We start from the raw sequence: 18519 nt of genomic DNA, 5'->3' as shown, positions 1-18519 counted from the left end.
ACCATCAGGAATCCCTCATCTCCCATACAGTAAATCATGTCGTAGCGAGTAAAACCGCTCGACTGCTTCCTCCTAGACATCTTTCAATGAATATTTCACATGTTTTGAGGTCAACCACCTGACCTCACATTTGGAAGGAAAGCCGTCTCGTGGGCATTCAAGCACGCAGGATGCGCTGCAAAATGCTGTGCGGGAAACCAGCCTCGCGCGCTCGGTCCGTGATAATGCTGCACTGATTGGAGCTTGATTAGGAAGCCCAAACAATCACCTAATTGCATAGGTGTCAAAGTCATTTTTGTCACAGGCCACATTATAGTTACGATTTCCCTCAGAGGGCCGTTACGGTGAAACCACAGAAATCCACATGAAATTTAGGAACTAGTTTTGGAATGAGAAATCAAGCGGAATGGGTTTTTCCAACCATTGTTCATGTTTGGTAACACAAAAACGCCTTATAATATCTCAACATTATCATTTATGACATATGACAATTTGAAATGTTGGGATATATTTTCACAAGAATCACGGATTTCGACACTGATGATTTGCCTTCGCGGGCCACCTAAAATCATGTGGCGGGCCGGATCTGGCCCCCGGGCCTTGAGTTTGACACTTATGACGGAATGTATTTGGTATTTGAGTTGGGGAGGGGGGAGAGAAGAAGCAAAGTTTAAATTGTTCGTCATCCGAGACAGCATTTTTCCAACTTTTCCTTGAGCCAATGCAGAATCCAATGCACTGAAACAATCCACCACCACCTCAACCCCGAGTTTGAAAACCCCTGTTTTAGCTAAAGCGATGCACTTATGGAAGTAAATTAGTGCCATCAGGATTTGAATTTGAAATGCCACAGAAAAGAGGATTTGAATTTGAAATGTAAAGTGATCACATTTTCAATAGTTGCTTCAATTCGCTGTCTGAAATTCAACCTGCTACAATTCTCTGTCTAAAATTTAGCGTCTGTGCCACCGGGCAGGGTTACTTCAGGTCAGAACCAAACAGCCAGCCAATCCAGTTACGCCTTTTTAGTCTCGTGACTAAGAAAGCAGAACTGCGATTTGCTGACCTGAAGTAACCTTGCCTGGTGGCACAGACGGTGAATTTTAGACAGCGAATTGTAGCAACTATTGAAAATGTGATCACTTGGCACCCATCCATCCATCCATCCATTTTCAACACCGCTTATCCTCACAAGGGTCGCGGGGAGTGCTGGAGCCTATCCTAGCTGTCAACAGGCAGGTGGTGGGGTACACCCTTAACTGGTTGCCAGCCAATCGCAGGGCACATCGAGACAAACAGTCACACTCACAATCACACCGAGGGGCAATTTCGAGTGTCCGATTAATGTTGCATGTTTTGGGGATGTGGAAGGAAACCGGAGTACCCGGAGGAAACCCACACAGGCAACGGGGAGAACATGCAAACTCCACACAGGCGGCTCCGGGATTGAACCTCAGAACTGTGAGGCCAACGCTTTACCAGCTGAGCCACCGTGCCGCCCTGATCACGTCACATTTCAAATTCAAATCCTGGTGCACTAATTTACTTCCATGTGCACTGACCTCAAAGAGGAAACACAAAAACATAAGATTGAGCATTACGATGTTTTGGGAGAATAATTTCGTTTCGTGTTTTAGTGCTAGAAAGCGCACGTGTGATTGAATTGGGGGTTTTATTTCAAAGTACTGCTTTCGTTTCTGGCTCAAGCAATTGTTACAAAGCCCTTTGGAACCTTCGTCTAGGAGATAATTAAGCAATTACATAATGTTTTTTTTTTTTTATGGCTCGACTAGTCATGGCATGACACCGTGAATACTCGCTTCCTGCTTTTTCCCGTGTTTTTACCTATTTGCGGGCCTGTTCTATGACTTCCATGTTCATATCATCTGGTGACACTTTTCTGCCGCCTCCTCCCACACGTTCTGGCAACGCTCTCAAGTTAAATGTGGAAACCCGCATTTGCGCTGTCTAAATTTTACCTCTGCAAAGGAGGTTGTTTTTCCCGCGCCACTGTTTTATCAGGCTGTTGATTCATCTGCTCGTCATTTGTCATTTGGCAGGATTACAAATAAAAAGGTAGTTAGCCACTTTGTACTTTGTGCACATGGTTAACACCCCCCCCCCGACCTAGGTTTTCTTACAATTAGACAGAGATGCTGAAGTAGGAAATGAAGCGTAATTACTGAACACACACACAATACGTTCCCACACACACCGACAGGCAATTTCGAGTCTTCAAGTGGACTACAAAATCGAAGTTTTCATTAAAAAAATAAATAAATAAAAATCACCTTGCTTTTGTCATAGGAGTGTCCATAAAATGCCACTCTGTTTGACTCAGTAAAGTACAGGGAGTCCTTGGTCTACGACTGAGATCCGTTCCTAGAGTAGCGACTTAACTCAAATTTAGACTTATGTCGGATTCCACCATGAAAGTCAGAATTTACATCAAAATACTTTGTATAAAAAACAAATACATTGAAATAAACAAGATGATGTACTTAGCATCACTGCTGAGAGGTGGATGGGGAAGAAGAAGGGGAGGCTGTGCTTAGCTATTGCCAAGGAACCCGGTCCTCAATCCTCTCCATCTCGACTAGTATCAGAGAACCTGGTTTTGCGATCATTGTATCCGACAGAGGAACGGAACGCTTCATCACATGCACTAAAATACGGGCTTTGTCTTTAATGATTGTCACCACAGTCGACCGACTGAAGCCTCGTTGGTGTTGTTGTCTGTTCTTTCTCCAATCTTTTAATGATCTTGAGCTTTGTTTCCATGGTCATGAATTTTCATATGGCTTCAGAAGCACTGCTAAAAGACACAGCTTTCATTTTTTGGGCGATAATGTTTAAAAAGGAGGGCAAAAAATGCAAAGATACTCCCGGCGTACAAACATGGACTAACATTAGCCAGACAAAATGGCGGACAGGGACGAGGGTTGTAAAGTTGAAACTTTTTCGGTCGAGACCGTCTTAACCCGAGGACTCCCTGCATCTGCTTTGTCCATATTTGTCTAAGACCGCCCACTTTTCTCTGATTGCTTGACACACTTGTGAGAGCACACGTTCACGTTGACGCCGGTGGATGGGGACTGCGAAGGGAAGGCGGAGTTCTGGCCTAGTGACGTAAATAAGATTGAGAAATGCAACCGATTCGTCTGACATATCTGTAAAATCAGGAACCTATGTGCGATTTTATGCATATTTCACATGCTCACGGAAGCATCATAAAAGACAATATTGCATCCCAAATACTAGAAAAACATGATCTACGAAAATATTGCATGTCCTCTGTAAAAGAACCAGCAAATGTTTAGGTTTTTTTTTTTTTTTTTTTTTTTTTTTTTTCAAAAAAAATGCTGCGACAAGACAAAGCAACATTTTTCTTCTTCTAAAGTCCGAAAACATTGATTATGTTTATCTACTTCTTTGCACTCTAGCTGGCTCGTAAGCCCCCCCTCAACACTGATTACCGCCATCAAACGACACTTTGTTCTGTTCCCACAAGCTTCACCAAAGCACAATTCCAATCACAATCTGGTATCCCCACAGAGTGTCTTTATGAATCGCTAATAACACAAGTTGTAACGATTTGATATCTTCTACTTTTAAAAAGTGCTGCTGTTCACTGCCTACGAGAGCCATCGCATTATTTATTTTTTTTTTTTTTGCTTCAAAATATATGGCAAAATTCAAAAGACTGTATGTAAATAAGACACCGAAATAGAAGAAGTTACAGTAACGTTGTCATCTGCGATGTGCCATACGTCTTCAAGTAGCGAGACACTCAAGATGTATCATAGTGTAGTTGTGCGCTAACGCTAGCAGTCAGGTCCCATCTAGCTTGAGCCAATGGGAGCCAAGCTGTGTGGCGAGCTGGGTGCGCTGCGTTGGAGTTTCAACTTTGGACCCGACAGGAGCAGCTGAGTGATTCAATAGAAAGTCTTCGGTGACAAGGCTTGTCCAAAAACGGGATATTTTGACTGGGATTTCTCGTGTTGGGGGGCCTCCTTGGTTTTGTTAACCGAGCAGGGACGCTATGGAGCACTACCCGGATCAGGTAAATATATATTATATATTCAACCAAAAAAAGATACAGTTAATATAATGGTACTTTTTGGGTTCTCTTCAACGATTAAGATCGTTGAGTAAGAAAGAGCAAAGTCTATATCTTAAATATCTTAACTTATAGGGATGAGAACGATATGAAACAGCGAAATTATGATTTATTGTTGTGTGCTACAAGTATACCGTAAAATATACAAAAGGGTATAAAAAAAAAAATGTGGAACATTGATTACCATTTTGATCTTTGGTTTAAGTAGACAATCAAATTTGAAAGTAACTAATGACATGTTTATTACTTTGTAAATACCAGAAATTTGTGGAAAAACTAATATTATTGGATTAGGTTTTTTGGTATAGATTCAAATTAATTACTTAGAACCTGATTACTGTTGTGTAATATATACTTTTGAGTGTTACGTATGTACAGATATTTTTTTTTCATAATTTTTTCCCTGATCGTCTCACTTTGTGATTCGACTGGTATCAAAATATTGCAGTAATAATACATCATGTGTTACACTTTTCTTTGAATCTAACAGTGTAGATGACTGAACATTATTATTTGAATTGATATAATACAGCTTTTGCAGTAAATTTTGTGATTCACGGGCAAAACATTGTAATAACATAATAAAATCTAGTGCGTCACATTGAATGATGACCTCTCTGATAACAGATCAATGTGAAATTCCAGCACAGCTCTTGGAGTAGATCTTTTGATTGCATAATGTTCATGGTACCGTTGGCAAAACGTCATGATAACCAATTATGATTTTCCCGATGAGTTAAAAAGCAAGCACGATAAACATTTCGTTGGAATATTACCTCTTTTGACAGCGTCAGTCAAACTTGAGCATCAATAACTGAATTTCTAGTCCACGAGACGATTTGTGCTGGTTCTCATAATGCGATTGCTGAAAGAGCTCAAAATGTTGGGCTACCGTTATGAAATTGGTACGGTCGACAAAATTGTGAGGTAATATTGCTGTGCGAATACAACTACATGGCCACAGTTGCAATAAAAACATTTTTTATGACATCTCTTCATGGGCGTGTCAATCAAAACTGTGCGTTATTATCTACGTAAAGCAAGAATTTGAAGTAAAGCATTTTTATTGGATTATGTTCTATTGTGTCTATCCATCCATTTTCTTTGCCGCTTATCCTCACGAGGGTCGCGGGGAGTGCTGGAGCCTATCCCAGCTGTCAACCGGCAGGAGGCGGGGTACACCCTGAACTGGTTGCCAGCCAATCGCAGGGCACATAGAGACAGACAACAGTCGCACTCACAATCACACCTTGGGCCAATTTAGAGTGTCCAATTAATGTTGCATGTTTTTGGGAGGAAACCAGGAAGATAAAAATATAGTTGTCTCATGAATGTCTCTTTGACAGTTTTAAATCAGACAATTTTTTTTACATAACGCTTATATTGGAGCATCTGATATCATAGCACTCTTGGATTCGTTGGCAGATTATGAATTACCTGCAATAAACATTCTCTTTAGGCGGCACGGTGGATCAGCTGGTAAAGCGTTGGCCTCACAGTTCTGAGGACCCGGGTTCAATCCCGGCCCCGGCTGTGTGGAGTTTGCATGTTCTCCCCGTGCGTGCGTGGGTTTTCCCCGGCTACCCCGGTTTCATTCCACATCTCCAAAACATGCAACATTAATTGGACACGCTAAATTGCCCCGAGGTGTGATTGTGAGTGGGGCTGTTTCTCTCGATGTGCTCTGCGATTGGCTGGCAACCAGTTCAGGGTGTACCCCGCCTCCTGCCCGTTGACAACTGGGATAGGATCAAGGACTCCCCGGGACCCACGTGAGGATAGGCGTCAAAGAAAATGGATGGATGGATGTATAAACATTCTCTAAAATAAAAATAAATATATCCTCCAGCTCTTGAATCGATTCTTGTGATGTCATGACACCATTGGTATCATTGGCAAAACATTTCATGCGAATATGCAGAGGTGGGAAGTCTTCACCTCCTTCATCCTTACTTGCTATCGCGCATCTTTAAATGGATCAAAATAATAACAAAGGTGTGTTTTCTCATGTCGAGCAGATCTTGCTCATGAGCAGGGAACATATTGTACCCTACACTGTGTTCAGGGAGGCTCACGATAACTTGTAAAGCAAGGTGACCTAATGTAATGCCTTTGTGTGGGTCGTAATAAGCACGAAGGAGACAAATTATATGTAAATGTCACAACGACAGCAGGCGTACGACGGCATGGAGCTGCTCGATTGGCTGTTTGATCAAAACGACGGAATCCTGCGGAACGAGGAAGAGGGACATTGTGACAACCAGCATCACCGCTGGCCCGATCAGGAACCAAATGTGAGTAAGCCTGTCAATCATCTGCAAAGAGCACTTATCTTTCTAGAAGGACCATCGTTTGTTGTCGAGTGTAAAAAAAAAAAAATAAAATAAAATAACACCAACTTGCACCGCAGCAGATGCTCCAGCTGGCTGAACAGGCCGACGCCGACTTCATCCACGCTCTCCTGAGTGGAGGTGAATCAGCGTCGGACTCGCCTCTCTGGTCCCCCGCGCCGAGCGACAGCGGTATCAGCGAGGACCCGCCCTCGGACCAGATGGATAGCCCCCAACGACCCGAGAGCCCTCCCTGCGATTTTCATTGTCCTCTGAGGGCGCAGGGCAAGGCAGCGTTGGAGGCCCAAGTGCCCATGAAACCCAGTAAGTCCCTTTCCTGATTCCCAATTCCCTGATTATTTTTTTCTATTGGCAATTATTGGAGTTTGCATGTTCTCCCTGTGCCTGCGTGGGTTTTCTCCGGGCACTCCGGTTTCCTCCAACATCCCCAAAACATGCAAGCAAACATGAGCAAGCCTTGGGGTACTACCACGAGGGGTGTGGCCGGGCCGCTGCTCTGGGCGTTGTCATCTCTCACACCTGTCACCCGTCACAGCTGTTTCACATGAGGAACTGTGATTAGACCAAGTATTAAAGTTGGAGTTTTGTCACTGGCATTTGCCAGTTCGTTGCTTTGTGTTAGTAAGTACTCCGCTACTTAGATTCATAGTCATCGAACTCTGTTTCTCATTTTTTGGAACCTGCTCTCTTGGACGGTGTAATCTTTAGTTAAGAATAAAACCCACTGAGCATTATGCCTTTGCCTGGGAGTCCTGCATTTGGGTCCGCCCCCGCACCGCTTGGACGTGACACAACATTAATTGGACACTCTAAATTGGCCCGAGGTGTGATTGTGAGTGCGACTGTTGTACCCTGCAATTGGCTGGCAACCAGTTCAGGGTCAACCCTGCCCACTGCCCGTTGACAGCTGGGATAGGCTCCAGCACTCGCACAACCCTCGTGAAGATAAGCGGCTCAGAAAATGGATTGTTGTTTGTGTTATGTTTATTTCATTTGGATAGAATTGGTGGTTTTTACTTGGTTTTGGCGGTGGTATTAAGTGTATTACACTGTCTGTGTGTGCATTATCATATTTTTTATCTCTCCTGTGTGTGCGTTTGTAAAGACGTTTGGAAGGTCGAGCTCCCCGCCGACAGGACAAGATTTCCTCAATATTCTTCGGATGTAAACAGAGCGCCGCTGTGTTCTGGCTCCAGTCTGACTGTTAAGGATCTGCTGCTGAGCGGCACGGCCGAACCCGTAAGTCAGACAGAATAGCATCACACGAGAGCGTCATGGGCAATAATGTGCTGCTCTGACTCATAGCCAGTTGACATTTGAGCATGTTGACAAATAAAGCAAGCACACACGGCTTCAAGATGGGTTCCGGCACCCCAGCACAAATGGAAATCTACTTTGTCAGCTCTTGTTTACGGAACGTGTAAACTCAGCACTCCACTTTCTTTGTGTACGAGCAAGGAGAGACTGCAGGAAATCCCCAAGAGGCTTCTCTGTCATTGATCGTGCCATTGGCCAGGTTACATGTTAATCATTAATATCATACAGTTTTTTTAGCGTGAGTCTACATTTTGAAATTTAAATGTCGTTGCCTGTCTTTTCAGTTCTCGTAGCCGTTTGCCAAATTACACGTTAATCCTAAATATCGTAACTTTAATTAGTGCATGTCTACTTTTTCATAAAAAATCCAGATGGGATTTTAAAACCATCTGAGAGTGGAGATCATCGCCGAGCAGCTGCTTAGTCACTGTTTATGCAATAATTGCCTGTGTCAAGTTTATATGCGGTGGATGTGATACATCACAGCACTTGGATCATCATAACAGGAAGTACCCTGCAAAGATGAAAGAATCATTGGCACTCGAGTACACAGCTGGTAAAGCGTTGGCCTCAGAGTTCTGAGGACCCGGGTTCGATCCTGGCCCCGCCTGCGTGGACTTTGCATGTTCTCCCCCTGCCTGTGTGGGTTTTCTCCAGACACTCCGGTTTCCTCCCACATCCCAAAAACATGCAGCAATAATTGGACATGCTAAATTGCCCCTAGGTGTGATTGTGAGTGTGGCTGTTTGTCTCGATGTGCCCTGCGATTGGCTATCAACCAGTTTAGGGTTTACCCCGCCTCCTGCCCGTTGACAGCTGGGATAGGCTCCAGCACTCCCCGCGACCCTCGTGAGAATAAGCGGCAACGAAAATGGATGGATGGATGGCACTCTGGTTTTGCATGCTTTAACCACGATTGAACAACAACAGTCACGTTTTGCTATCGGAATAAATATTCAATGTTGTCAGATCAAGTGAGGCAAAGGCTGAAACTGAGCCTTGTTTTTGCCAATGACCCCCACCCCCACACCCCCATGGCGCTTTGTAAAACATTTGTGTAATGTTTATGTGTAACATTAACTTCTTTTTGACACAATCAGTCTTACCAAATGGTCGTTTTGCATTATTCTTTCATGTTGGATCAACTTTGTCATTTACAGCTTGCACCACAACATTGACTCAGACTCAAGACGTTTAAACTACACAGGATACAGCGCCAACTATTTTCATAAACGTTGGTTAAAAGCGAAATGTGGCTTCTTCCCATCATTCCAATGCGGTTTTCCTCGAGTAAGATTAAGTCATAGACAAGCAAGTGTACTGCTTATCTGTCAATACCAGCCAGCGTTCTTGCTTAAATATTGGAATTCTTTCAGTTCTTTTATCTTCATTATTCAGATGCAAGAATCGTCGCAAAACGTCAAGTATTGATCTGAGCTTTGCAGCCCAGTTGATTAAACGGCGCGGTGGAATTTAGCCTCGCTTGTCACCATCAAATTTCTTCGGGGTCAGCGGTGAAATGAGGACTACGGCAGCGGGCTGCCTGCTAATTTAGCTCTTCTGTGAGCGTCTGCTCCTTTGGAGACTGAGTTAAAGTAAAGAAATGTAATCAAACGGCGGCGCTGCTGATTCACATATTTGCATTCCCCTCTCACCGCCAGCCTCCGCAGCCATTCCTGCAGTCCGTTCAAGAACTGATACTCAACGAAGATGAGAAGAAACTACTCGCCAAGGAGGGTGTGACACTGCCAAGCCAATTGCCGCTCACCAAGGCTCGTAATGACGGGTAAACAATTCAAACTACTGGCGAGCCTCCCTCTCTCATTCATCCTATTTTGTAATCAGTATGAAGAAAGGATCCTGAAGAAAATACGCAGAAAGATTCGCAATAAGCAGTCAGCCCAGGAGAGCCGTAAAAAGAAGAAAGAGTACATTGATGGATTGGAGAGCAGGTAACATTCCCGCACTTGTCACGTTTTCTGTTGTTGGTCGTGAGCATCTGAGCAGTCCAGTTGCATTTCTTTATAAAACATTTATTTCCGTAGTTTCTTTTTTTTTTTTTTAACCTGGATTGATGGAAAATAGAATAAAATAATAGAAATAGCTTATATTTGCCATTGTGGTACACAAAACAATTGGAACGCTCCACTTTACCTGAAGTCCAAAATAAACTTGTTTTCGTGGTGTTCAGTGTAAGGTTGTTTATTTTAAAGCCTCCTTATCTGATCTCTTTGCGATGACTCATCTTCATTCGAGTTGAGTCCAGACCACCGTGGTGTCATCAGCGGGGGGTCCAGTCCACAATCTTGTAGGAAGCCAGTGCTGTTAAAGCTGGGAAGAAATTGGGCCCAAGTCTGATCAATTGTGGGTGGATTGTCAAAAAGTCCTTCATTTAGTGGCAGCTCGGCGTTTTTTTTTTCCCTTTTCTTTTCTTTTTTTTTTTTTTTTTTTTTTTGAGAGAGACTTGTCTCTGAAAGTATTTCATGCCCCCCCACGTTTGTGTAATGGACCTTTCCTATGGTTATCTTAAGCCGCACCCCCTTAGCCATGTCCTACAAGCTTCCAAAATGGCGATTGAACACAATATGTTTGAAGTCGATTCTCTGTCGCGTATTCCAGATAATATTGGGGTATGTTTTTTGTCAAATGCGTCAGATTTGTCCAAGAGAGTTCTACAGAAAAGTCTCACCTGTTTCACGCAAGGATATGTACACGGAATTAAGATTTTGGAGGGAGGAGGATGCAATGTCAGAGTTACAGCGAAACGTTGGCGATCAATGCAAAAAGTTTGACTCCTCACAAACTTCATATTGAAATCCAACAGGATCAAATAGTGGAATCGTACTGTGCATGTAAAGCATGGTGAGTACTTTTTACTTGAAAAGATCACGAGTAATATCACAGTAGTCTTTATAAGTGAGTGGGTGTATTTATTTGACTTGACTCGTAAACGAACCCAGTGGTCTGTCTTAAAAGTCGGATGTGATACAAATGGGCAAGTAGACATTTCCTTGCATGAAATGGGGCATTTACATGTCACTATCCCGACTCTTCGGCGTGAAACATGACACACTTAATTCAGCAGGTCAGTGATACACTAACAAAGTGAAAGTTGTTCTCCTGCAATGTATAAAGCACTGATAATAATTCAATCAAACTCAGAGAAGATACTTCTCCCTCACTTACGTTCGAACATACAGCCTTGTGTTTGTTGATATTGTTCACATTTAGTTGTACGTGCGCTCTTCTGCAGGCCTTAATCCATCGTAGACACTTCGTCGACTGTGTTTTAGGCTTTGGAAAATGAATCAAGCGGGCCCCTTGTAAGCTAGCAGGATATCTTTCATCAGAATTTCATGTTCCCCAAGCGAATCTGAAGACCATTTTCTTCTTAACAGTTACTTTTCCAAGCACACGCTACTGACAACCAGCATTGCTTGTGGGACAATACGGCAAGAGGGGCGTGTCAAGCCAGGGGTTAAGACAATCCGGCTATCTGATTGGCTATTATTGTACGAGTGATTGACAAGTCGGAAAGGTCCATTGGTCTTTAGTCTTTGAAGCTGACCACTGTTTTCTTTTTGGTGATGGGGATATACAATGGAGAACGTGGATGGACGATGGCACGCAAGAGGGACAGGTTGACGATTCTCGTTAAGAAACCAGTGAGTTGGTCAGCCCCAGCTACTCCATTTTGGGCCAGTCGATTTCCTAAAGTTAACCATCCATAGCACTCAACAATTGATTTTGTAAAAGTAAGTTTATTTCCGCTTGTCCCGTTAGGGGTCGCCACAGCATGACATCTCAGATGAACGCTCATATTTTTTTGGCACAGTTATTTGTCCACCGCACAAATTTTTTTTTCTGGCTATGATCCCTTGTTGAAGAGATGTGGGCTGCTTGGTAATGATTCCGTTGTGGGCCTACGAGCCTCAAAGTGATCAAAGAAACAAGTGAGTTCTTCAAAAAGTTCATCTTTACAGATTGCCTCTGTGTTTGGTGATGCGGTCGATACCCTGGGGAGGTACTGTTGATGAATTGTTAGGTGTCACCTTGGTCTCATAATGTCAAAATGTGATCAACTAGAGGAAGTGGACCATTTTAACACCAATTATAATTGAACTGGAACATGTATTGATTGTCTACTGAATATATAGTCAAATGCCATAGCCTCCGCTTTTTCTGCACACTACATGTACCGTGGGGGTGCTCCAAGCTTAGACTTCCACCATTTCTGTGTGTTTTCAGGATGGCTGCATGCAGCGCTCATAACCAGGAGCTGCAGCGAAAAGTTTCTCAGCTGGAGAAATGTAACATGTAAGATATTTTTAAATATGACTCCTCTCTCGCTATCCCTGTGTGAGCACTTGTGGAATAACCCCAAAGGAGGTTTTTTTTCCTCTCTTGCTCTCCAGGCTCCATTCAACCTTTTTTTTTTTTTAAGTCTTGTCCCTTTTCTTATTATTTTTTCATGAATGTGTCTCTACAGTTCTCTAATAGAGCAGTTGCGCCGGCTCCAAGTTCTCGTCATGAATACATCCAACAAGCCAGCCCAGACTGGGACATGCGTGCTGGTATGAATTTATGTGCCAAGATGCTGCATTTAAAAAAAAAAAAAAAAAAAAACACCATGACAACAAGCTAAAATGTGAATGAGTATATAAAGGCCGATCTTGACAAGACACCTCAAAAGACCAAAACATACCAAAAAAAAAGCCCCTCCAAGTATAAAAGATCCTTTTTTTGAATGGAAGCCATGTTCGGCCTTTGATCAGTGCCATAGCACAGCGTGCACTGCCCCAAGGCTATGCGGCAGCAGGAATATTTGAAATTTGAGCTTTAATGAATATGAGTGTGTGTTAGAACCCAGTCGCTGAATTCATGATCACATCAACTGGGGAAGAGTCAAAAGAGTACACAAAATAACAGGGTGGTTGCTGTTGATTATGAGGGTCATCCATTATTTTATCAATTAAATAAATAAATGACTAAATCGAAACTATATTAAATATAAAGTTCATGGAATGTCATACAAAATGTATTCATGAACTAAAATAACACTGGGTAATGTTTCTGTGCTGTACGCTGATTGATATTTTCCAGCTGTGAAAAAATGGCATTGTGTGGCCAGCAAACTTTGCATTATATTGTGTGGCTGGTACATTCTGTTCACTTGGGGGTAGGAGGGGGGCAATTTTGGGGAACTACTATATCATTTATGGTGGCTTAACATTGGTTTAGTGTGGCTAAGACACTAAAAATTGTACCTGACCACACACAACCAAATCATTTTGGGAGGCCTCCCCCTACATAGGTCTTGCGATGGCACTCCATTGAGAAATGGCAATAGACCAATTAGTATTGCCATTTTACATAAATATCAATTTCTATCATAGTACTCAATTGTGAAATTGCCATCACTGATGAATCAATTGACATAAATAGCGTAGCAGAGTGAACGATAGACACCAACCATCTAACCATGTGTTTAAAATGAAATATATTTAAGGAAGTGTAGTTATACATGAGTAAAAATGTTGATAACCCCGCCCTCTCTGTGTCTATTTAGACCAGCCTCGATGAAGTGAGAAAAGTGACACTATATATACTGTACACACTGCATATCATAAACCCGACTGTACTCCATACGCCTCACCAAAATAATTACAGTTGTTCAGAATAAATGTAAAATCCATGCCTCGGGGGAATACATACCGTACATAAATTACTAGTCAGCGGACTTTATTGTCCTACCCCACCCTGCTCAGAACAGTCAGCCACCGTGCACACCTCAACAGAATACCTGATTACCGAAATAAACAAATGCCATCTTACCAGATTTAGTATATCTAGTATTCAATAATTGGGTTCAGGCACAGATTCATATGAAACATTCCTCCCCTCTCCAATAGCAAAGCATTTCGACACAATTGTGTTTTTCCAGCCAAAGGTGACTCTGGGGTACAAATTGGGGCATCCAGTTCAGGGTGTTGCCCTGTTGGAAAATGGATGATGGGTGTTTCCAGTCATTAACTCAGAATGAATTCTGTGAAAAATATGCAAGCAGTGTACTTTAACGCTCTGTCCCCCTTGTGCTCTGGTTTTAACTTTTTTATCCTCGCCTTAGGTGCTCTTGTTGTCCTTCTCCCTAATCCTCTTACCGAACCTCAAGCCCTACGCTGACACCAAAGTCAGCCAAGGAGACTACAGCCCAGTCAGAAGTGAGTAACCTGGAGTGGTAAATAGCTCCCTATGAGCGCCAACGTGACAGACAAGTCCCCTGTGAGTGACTGACAGCCACAAACCCAACACCACATCTCCCTGAGTTGACCGGTAAAGGGGATGTGTGGTCTGCTGGAGAGCAATTCAATAGCATCTAGTTTGATTGCCTTAAATTTAAATGTAGTACTGGACTGATTTTTGTTCAAGCTATCAAAAAGGCGTAAAATTCCCTAACAGGTCTGACAAGCCACGCTAAATACACAGTTTTTATACAAATACGCACGGGCTTAGCTTGCAATACTCAATAATCACTTCACTGGTCTCTTTTACAGGTGAAAATTTACACTCAACTTTATCAAGCCAACAAGAATAAACAAAAATCCAACCTTTATTTTTCTGCTAAAATTTAAAGGTCCAGTGTCATACCTATAAACATTCTAAAATAGGTATTGAAACAAAAAATACAGATAAGATTATTCACTTCAACGTCATCCATGCGCAAAGTTGCCGAAGTCTCATTCAACATCCAAGTGGTGGCCATATTGGCTGCATTTACTGTCCGTGACGTCACCTCGGACATTCGCCATTGAAAACACGCTGTGGCCCCTACTATGGGAGTACAACAGGCTTCTCTGACACGGAAGCTCTTTTTGAAGAAGAGAACATCTCACAATCGAGTGAAGTGTCCAGGGCAATATTACATTATCGTTTCGAGCCAGATTAAGATGATATAAGGATCACGGCCAAACCACCTCCCCTGTGCCCCACTTCCGCAGCGGACATGAGCCACCGCAGTGACGAGTCACCCCGGCCGACAAGGCCTGCGGAGGCCGTCCTTCAGCGGCTGCTGCATGGAATCCCCCTGATGCGCACATCGACACATTTAGCAACCCAGATATATGGATTACGACACCCCCCCCCCACACACACACTGTTGTTTTTTTAAATAGCTGTATACACACCTACCTGTCATTTGGAACCCACGAAGCTCTCGTCCTTTGCACCCGTGCAATTCATTTTTCACGACGAACCGGGTCTCTTGCAAACTTATGAAGGGTAATTCCATCCTCCCGAGTGTTCAAGCAATGTCCAGCAATGCAACAAGTCAGCAGTTTGGCTAACACGAAGGAACGAGCTACCTTCCGGAGGTAAAACAAATAGAAACAAACGAGTCCACTCACTGCCACGTACATCACTTCCTGCTTCTTCTCGAAAATAAATCCCTCGAGAGGATTTTCATGGCGGGAGTTACAAAAAGCTGTATACGCCAAAATTATGTTTTGTGGTGGGAAAAAAATGCACTGGTCCATGCCGGCTGCCGTTTTTTCATTAATAATGTACTAAAAATCGTGCAATTCATGACAGTGGCACTTTAACATCTTGAATTCCTGCAGTCAGTGATTGGTGTGGGCTCGTGTGCTGGGTTGTAAAACTAGCTCCATCTGCTGGGTGTAACTTAATGAAAAGTGTTCACGGTAGACCCCCCCCCCCCCCTGTCATAACACCACTTCCCCCCCTTGGGGATGTGCACCCCAGTTTGAAAACCACTGGGTTAATTTAAGCTTGAAATTTGTTTATGAATGTGGAGGAAATGGTTTCTTCATGGAATATGTGCCATGTGACTGGCTGGGGACGAGATCAGGTTCTACCCCTCCTCTCGCTCAGTACCACCCAGGATGGGCTCAGCTCATCCTTGCCTGTGGACTTGTTTATTAATCCTGCGTGTATTAATTATGCAAGGATGCTTGCTTAAGATAACCTCAACCCATAAACCGCAAAACTGTTTCATGTTGGCTCATTTTATTTTCTTACAGTCCAGTCACGGTCCCTGCAGGACGTGGAGGGCTCCCGCATGCTTCACATCATCGATCCCCCGTTGCAGACCCAAGACGAACCGAAGCCTTTGCACCGGCATTTCCCGGGAGATTCGGGAATGCAAATCACCACCCTGATGGGGAACATGAAGCTGAACCAAGAACTGGACGCAATGTCTCCGAACCGCAGTCACGGGGAAAGCCTCGGGGGGCATTTCCACGTGGACCCGGTCACTGGCCACATAGCCACGGTGACATTGGATCCAAAACACTCCACCAGACTCCCCCCAAACGCTGATGACATGTAAAAGAAGCTGCAATTCCTTTGAATTGTCACCATCCTTTTCATGGAGCTTTTTTTTTTTTTTTTTTGTATGTTTTGTTTTAATCATGTCATGAATATCCTATAGCCGTAGTCTTGTTTGCCCTCTCTTCATTGTCCCACATCCTGTTCTTTGTATATGCGTTACTGAATTTATGTGAAACTGAAATTAGTTGTCAACTTGCATCCTCTTGAATTATAAGCGATACCAGCTGTCTGATCTCACTGGGTAATTTGTTATCTACACTGAACCCCTGTTTATTGTGAGGGACACGTCGCAGACTTTTACGGGAAACTTTGTGATAGGAAATACTTTAGAAATGTTTTTTTTTTTTTTTTGTATACTGACCTACTGTAAACTAATTAAAAACGAATGTTTCTTATGACCTGTTCTCAGACTTTCTAACAGTTCTCCTTGTTCAAATTTACTGAAGACTGACATTAAAAAAAGAGAATAAAACAATGTACAGTTTTCCTGTTGTTTCGTGACCATGGATGTAACTCAAAACACTCATATCAAATCGTCTTTTCCCATGGCAATGAATGTAAATTTTATGAACCCATTCCAGCCCTCCCTCAAAAATAATTTTTAAAATGCTATGTATTTTTATGAGAGAATTGGCTTTCTTTGTTGTACTTTATGAAAACTAACAAATGGCAATTAAATACAATATATGGAAAAAAATGATTTTTGCCACATTTTTTGCTTCAATTTATTGGAAATAGTGCTGCTCCTTCAGGTGTGCACATCATGGCGACCTCTGGCACTATCAGACACACATATGGCTAAAAATGGAACTGGGTGAGACATTACAACTACTCAGCAGTAATATTAGTCATTCTTTGCAGAGGATAAAAAATATGTGCTTGCGAGTGAGGTTTTATTATCCATCTACGTTGCTTGAGGGGTACAACACCACAACACTGATGATATTATGGTGCTCTGAATTGTTTAGGAATAAGATACAAATACTTTCAAAGGCAAAGCTATGTGGGCGGGTCAAATAAGTTTGAAAATGACATGAGGCCAGTGGGACTCGGGACCCAAATGCAGCACAGGTTTGAAGACCACTACGATAAACGATTGAAGATCAACTGTAACAGATCACTTCAAAGCCTTGGCGCAAGAAAGTCAACTTCACACTTCACAGTCGCGAGGATCAGGCTTTGAAGACTGGCCAAAGTGATGCAAGCCCTCTTAATCCACAGATCGCAGGTCAGGAATGCTTAAACCACAGTGTGTGCAGTGTCCCGCCCACTGGGCTGCTCCTGGACCTGACTTCGCCTCTTGGTTTCCTCTGTAATTACAGGTCCCTTCTGAAGGTTATTGTGCATGTGTACTGTGACTTATTCGGTTGGTTTGGTGATACTGAATCATTACAATAACTCAGAACTATGCAAATTTTCCAGGTATTCCCTCACTTGGACTCTATTTCTAAAGATGTTTGGAATCTACATGGCCACTTCCATCAGAATTCATTGGTACGGGCAGCTCCACTACTTCTGTCCTTTACACTTCCCCTCCTGTCCAGTCCTGTCCTTAATTCTCAGGTTGTGGCACTACTGCCCCAAACATCACAAGAATCCATCTAATCCAATTTCCTCATCTTTATTACACCTAATATCCTGTCTTTTCTGTCTTTTCTTCCCTTTCACCCCCTTTAAAACATTGTTCTGTTTTCAATAAAAAGAATACAAAGGACCACAGTGGTAGCTTAATAAATGTACTGTGACACAGTAAAGAATACGCAAGCGTAAAAAAAAAAAAAAAAAAAAAAAAAAAGGGATAGCGCTCCTCATTTTTGCATGACATAGACGAACAGGACCTGAGGAAAAGAAAAAAAATGCTCAAATCTCATTGTTGCCTTAATCGACAATTCAGAGAGCAGAACGGGAACGGGAAACAGACCCGTAGGGGTCATATTGTAAATGCAAGGCTCTTCGAGCAGCCACAGAAAGAAGCAACCTTAATCTAACAGAATTCTCGGTTGTAGGTTGAAATCAGAAGTTCCGGGCAGATGGCCAACAGGGACAGACAAACTTGAAATTCCAGTCGTGGACGTGAAGTCAAGTGGATTCATGAGGTAGCATTCTCGTGTCTCGCACGGAAGATAGTTCTAATTAGCTCATCAACAATATGGAGGCGTTGCTGACTTTGGCTATTAAAACGTGATTGGCCGACAGATTAGCTACCCAGTAGAACCAGATCGGCTAGCAAGATTGGGTAATCATTACCCGCTGTGTCAGAGTACAGTTCGACAGGCCGTAGCAATAAAGAAGTGTTTTCCACTGTCTGCCGGACTGCTGCTTGTTGTGAAGCGATCTGAGTTCACTGCGATCTCATACCATTCATATCTTTAGTGAGTGTTGATA

At 42.9% G+C, this 18519-nt stretch overlaps 1 protein-coding gene across 4 annotated transcripts; it reads left to right on the top strand.

The window, feature by feature from the left end:
- Positions 1–3926: 3926 nt before the first annotated feature.
- Positions 3927–16708, top strand: creb3l3a (cAMP responsive element binding protein 3-like 3a). Of its 4 annotated transcripts, none has more exons than XM_061825279.1 (10): positions 3927–4063; positions 6292–6414; positions 6534–6774; positions 7577–7710; positions 9450–9560; positions 9634–9740; positions 12037–12105; positions 12278–12362; positions 13916–14009; positions 15825–16708. In XM_061825279.1, exons 1-10 carry the CDS (start codon positions 4043–4045, stop codon positions 16130–16132), a joined length of 1293 nt encoding a protein of 430 aa, XP_061681263.1. In that variant the 5' UTR covers positions 3927–4042; the 3' UTR covers positions 16133–16708. The 4 variants fall into 4 exon arrangements, with proteins under 4 accessions (XP_061681263.1, XP_061681262.1, XP_061681265.1 ...); XM_061825278.1 differs by having other exon boundaries at positions 6531–6774; XM_061825281.1 differs by having other exon boundaries at positions 3971–4063; positions 6295–6414.
- The last annotated feature ends 1811 nt before the right edge of the window (positions 16709–18519 follow it).

Source organism: Syngnathoides biaculeatus, chromosome 7, assembly GCF_019802595.1.
Source record: "Syngnathoides biaculeatus isolate LvHL_M chromosome 7, ASM1980259v1, whole genome shotgun sequence".
In the NCBI taxonomy this organism is placed as follows: domain Eukaryota; kingdom Metazoa; phylum Chordata; class Actinopteri; order Syngnathiformes; family Syngnathidae; genus Syngnathoides; species Syngnathoides biaculeatus.
Note: the sequence above shows the minus strand (reverse complement) of the source record. Positions and strands in the feature narration are given on the sequence as shown.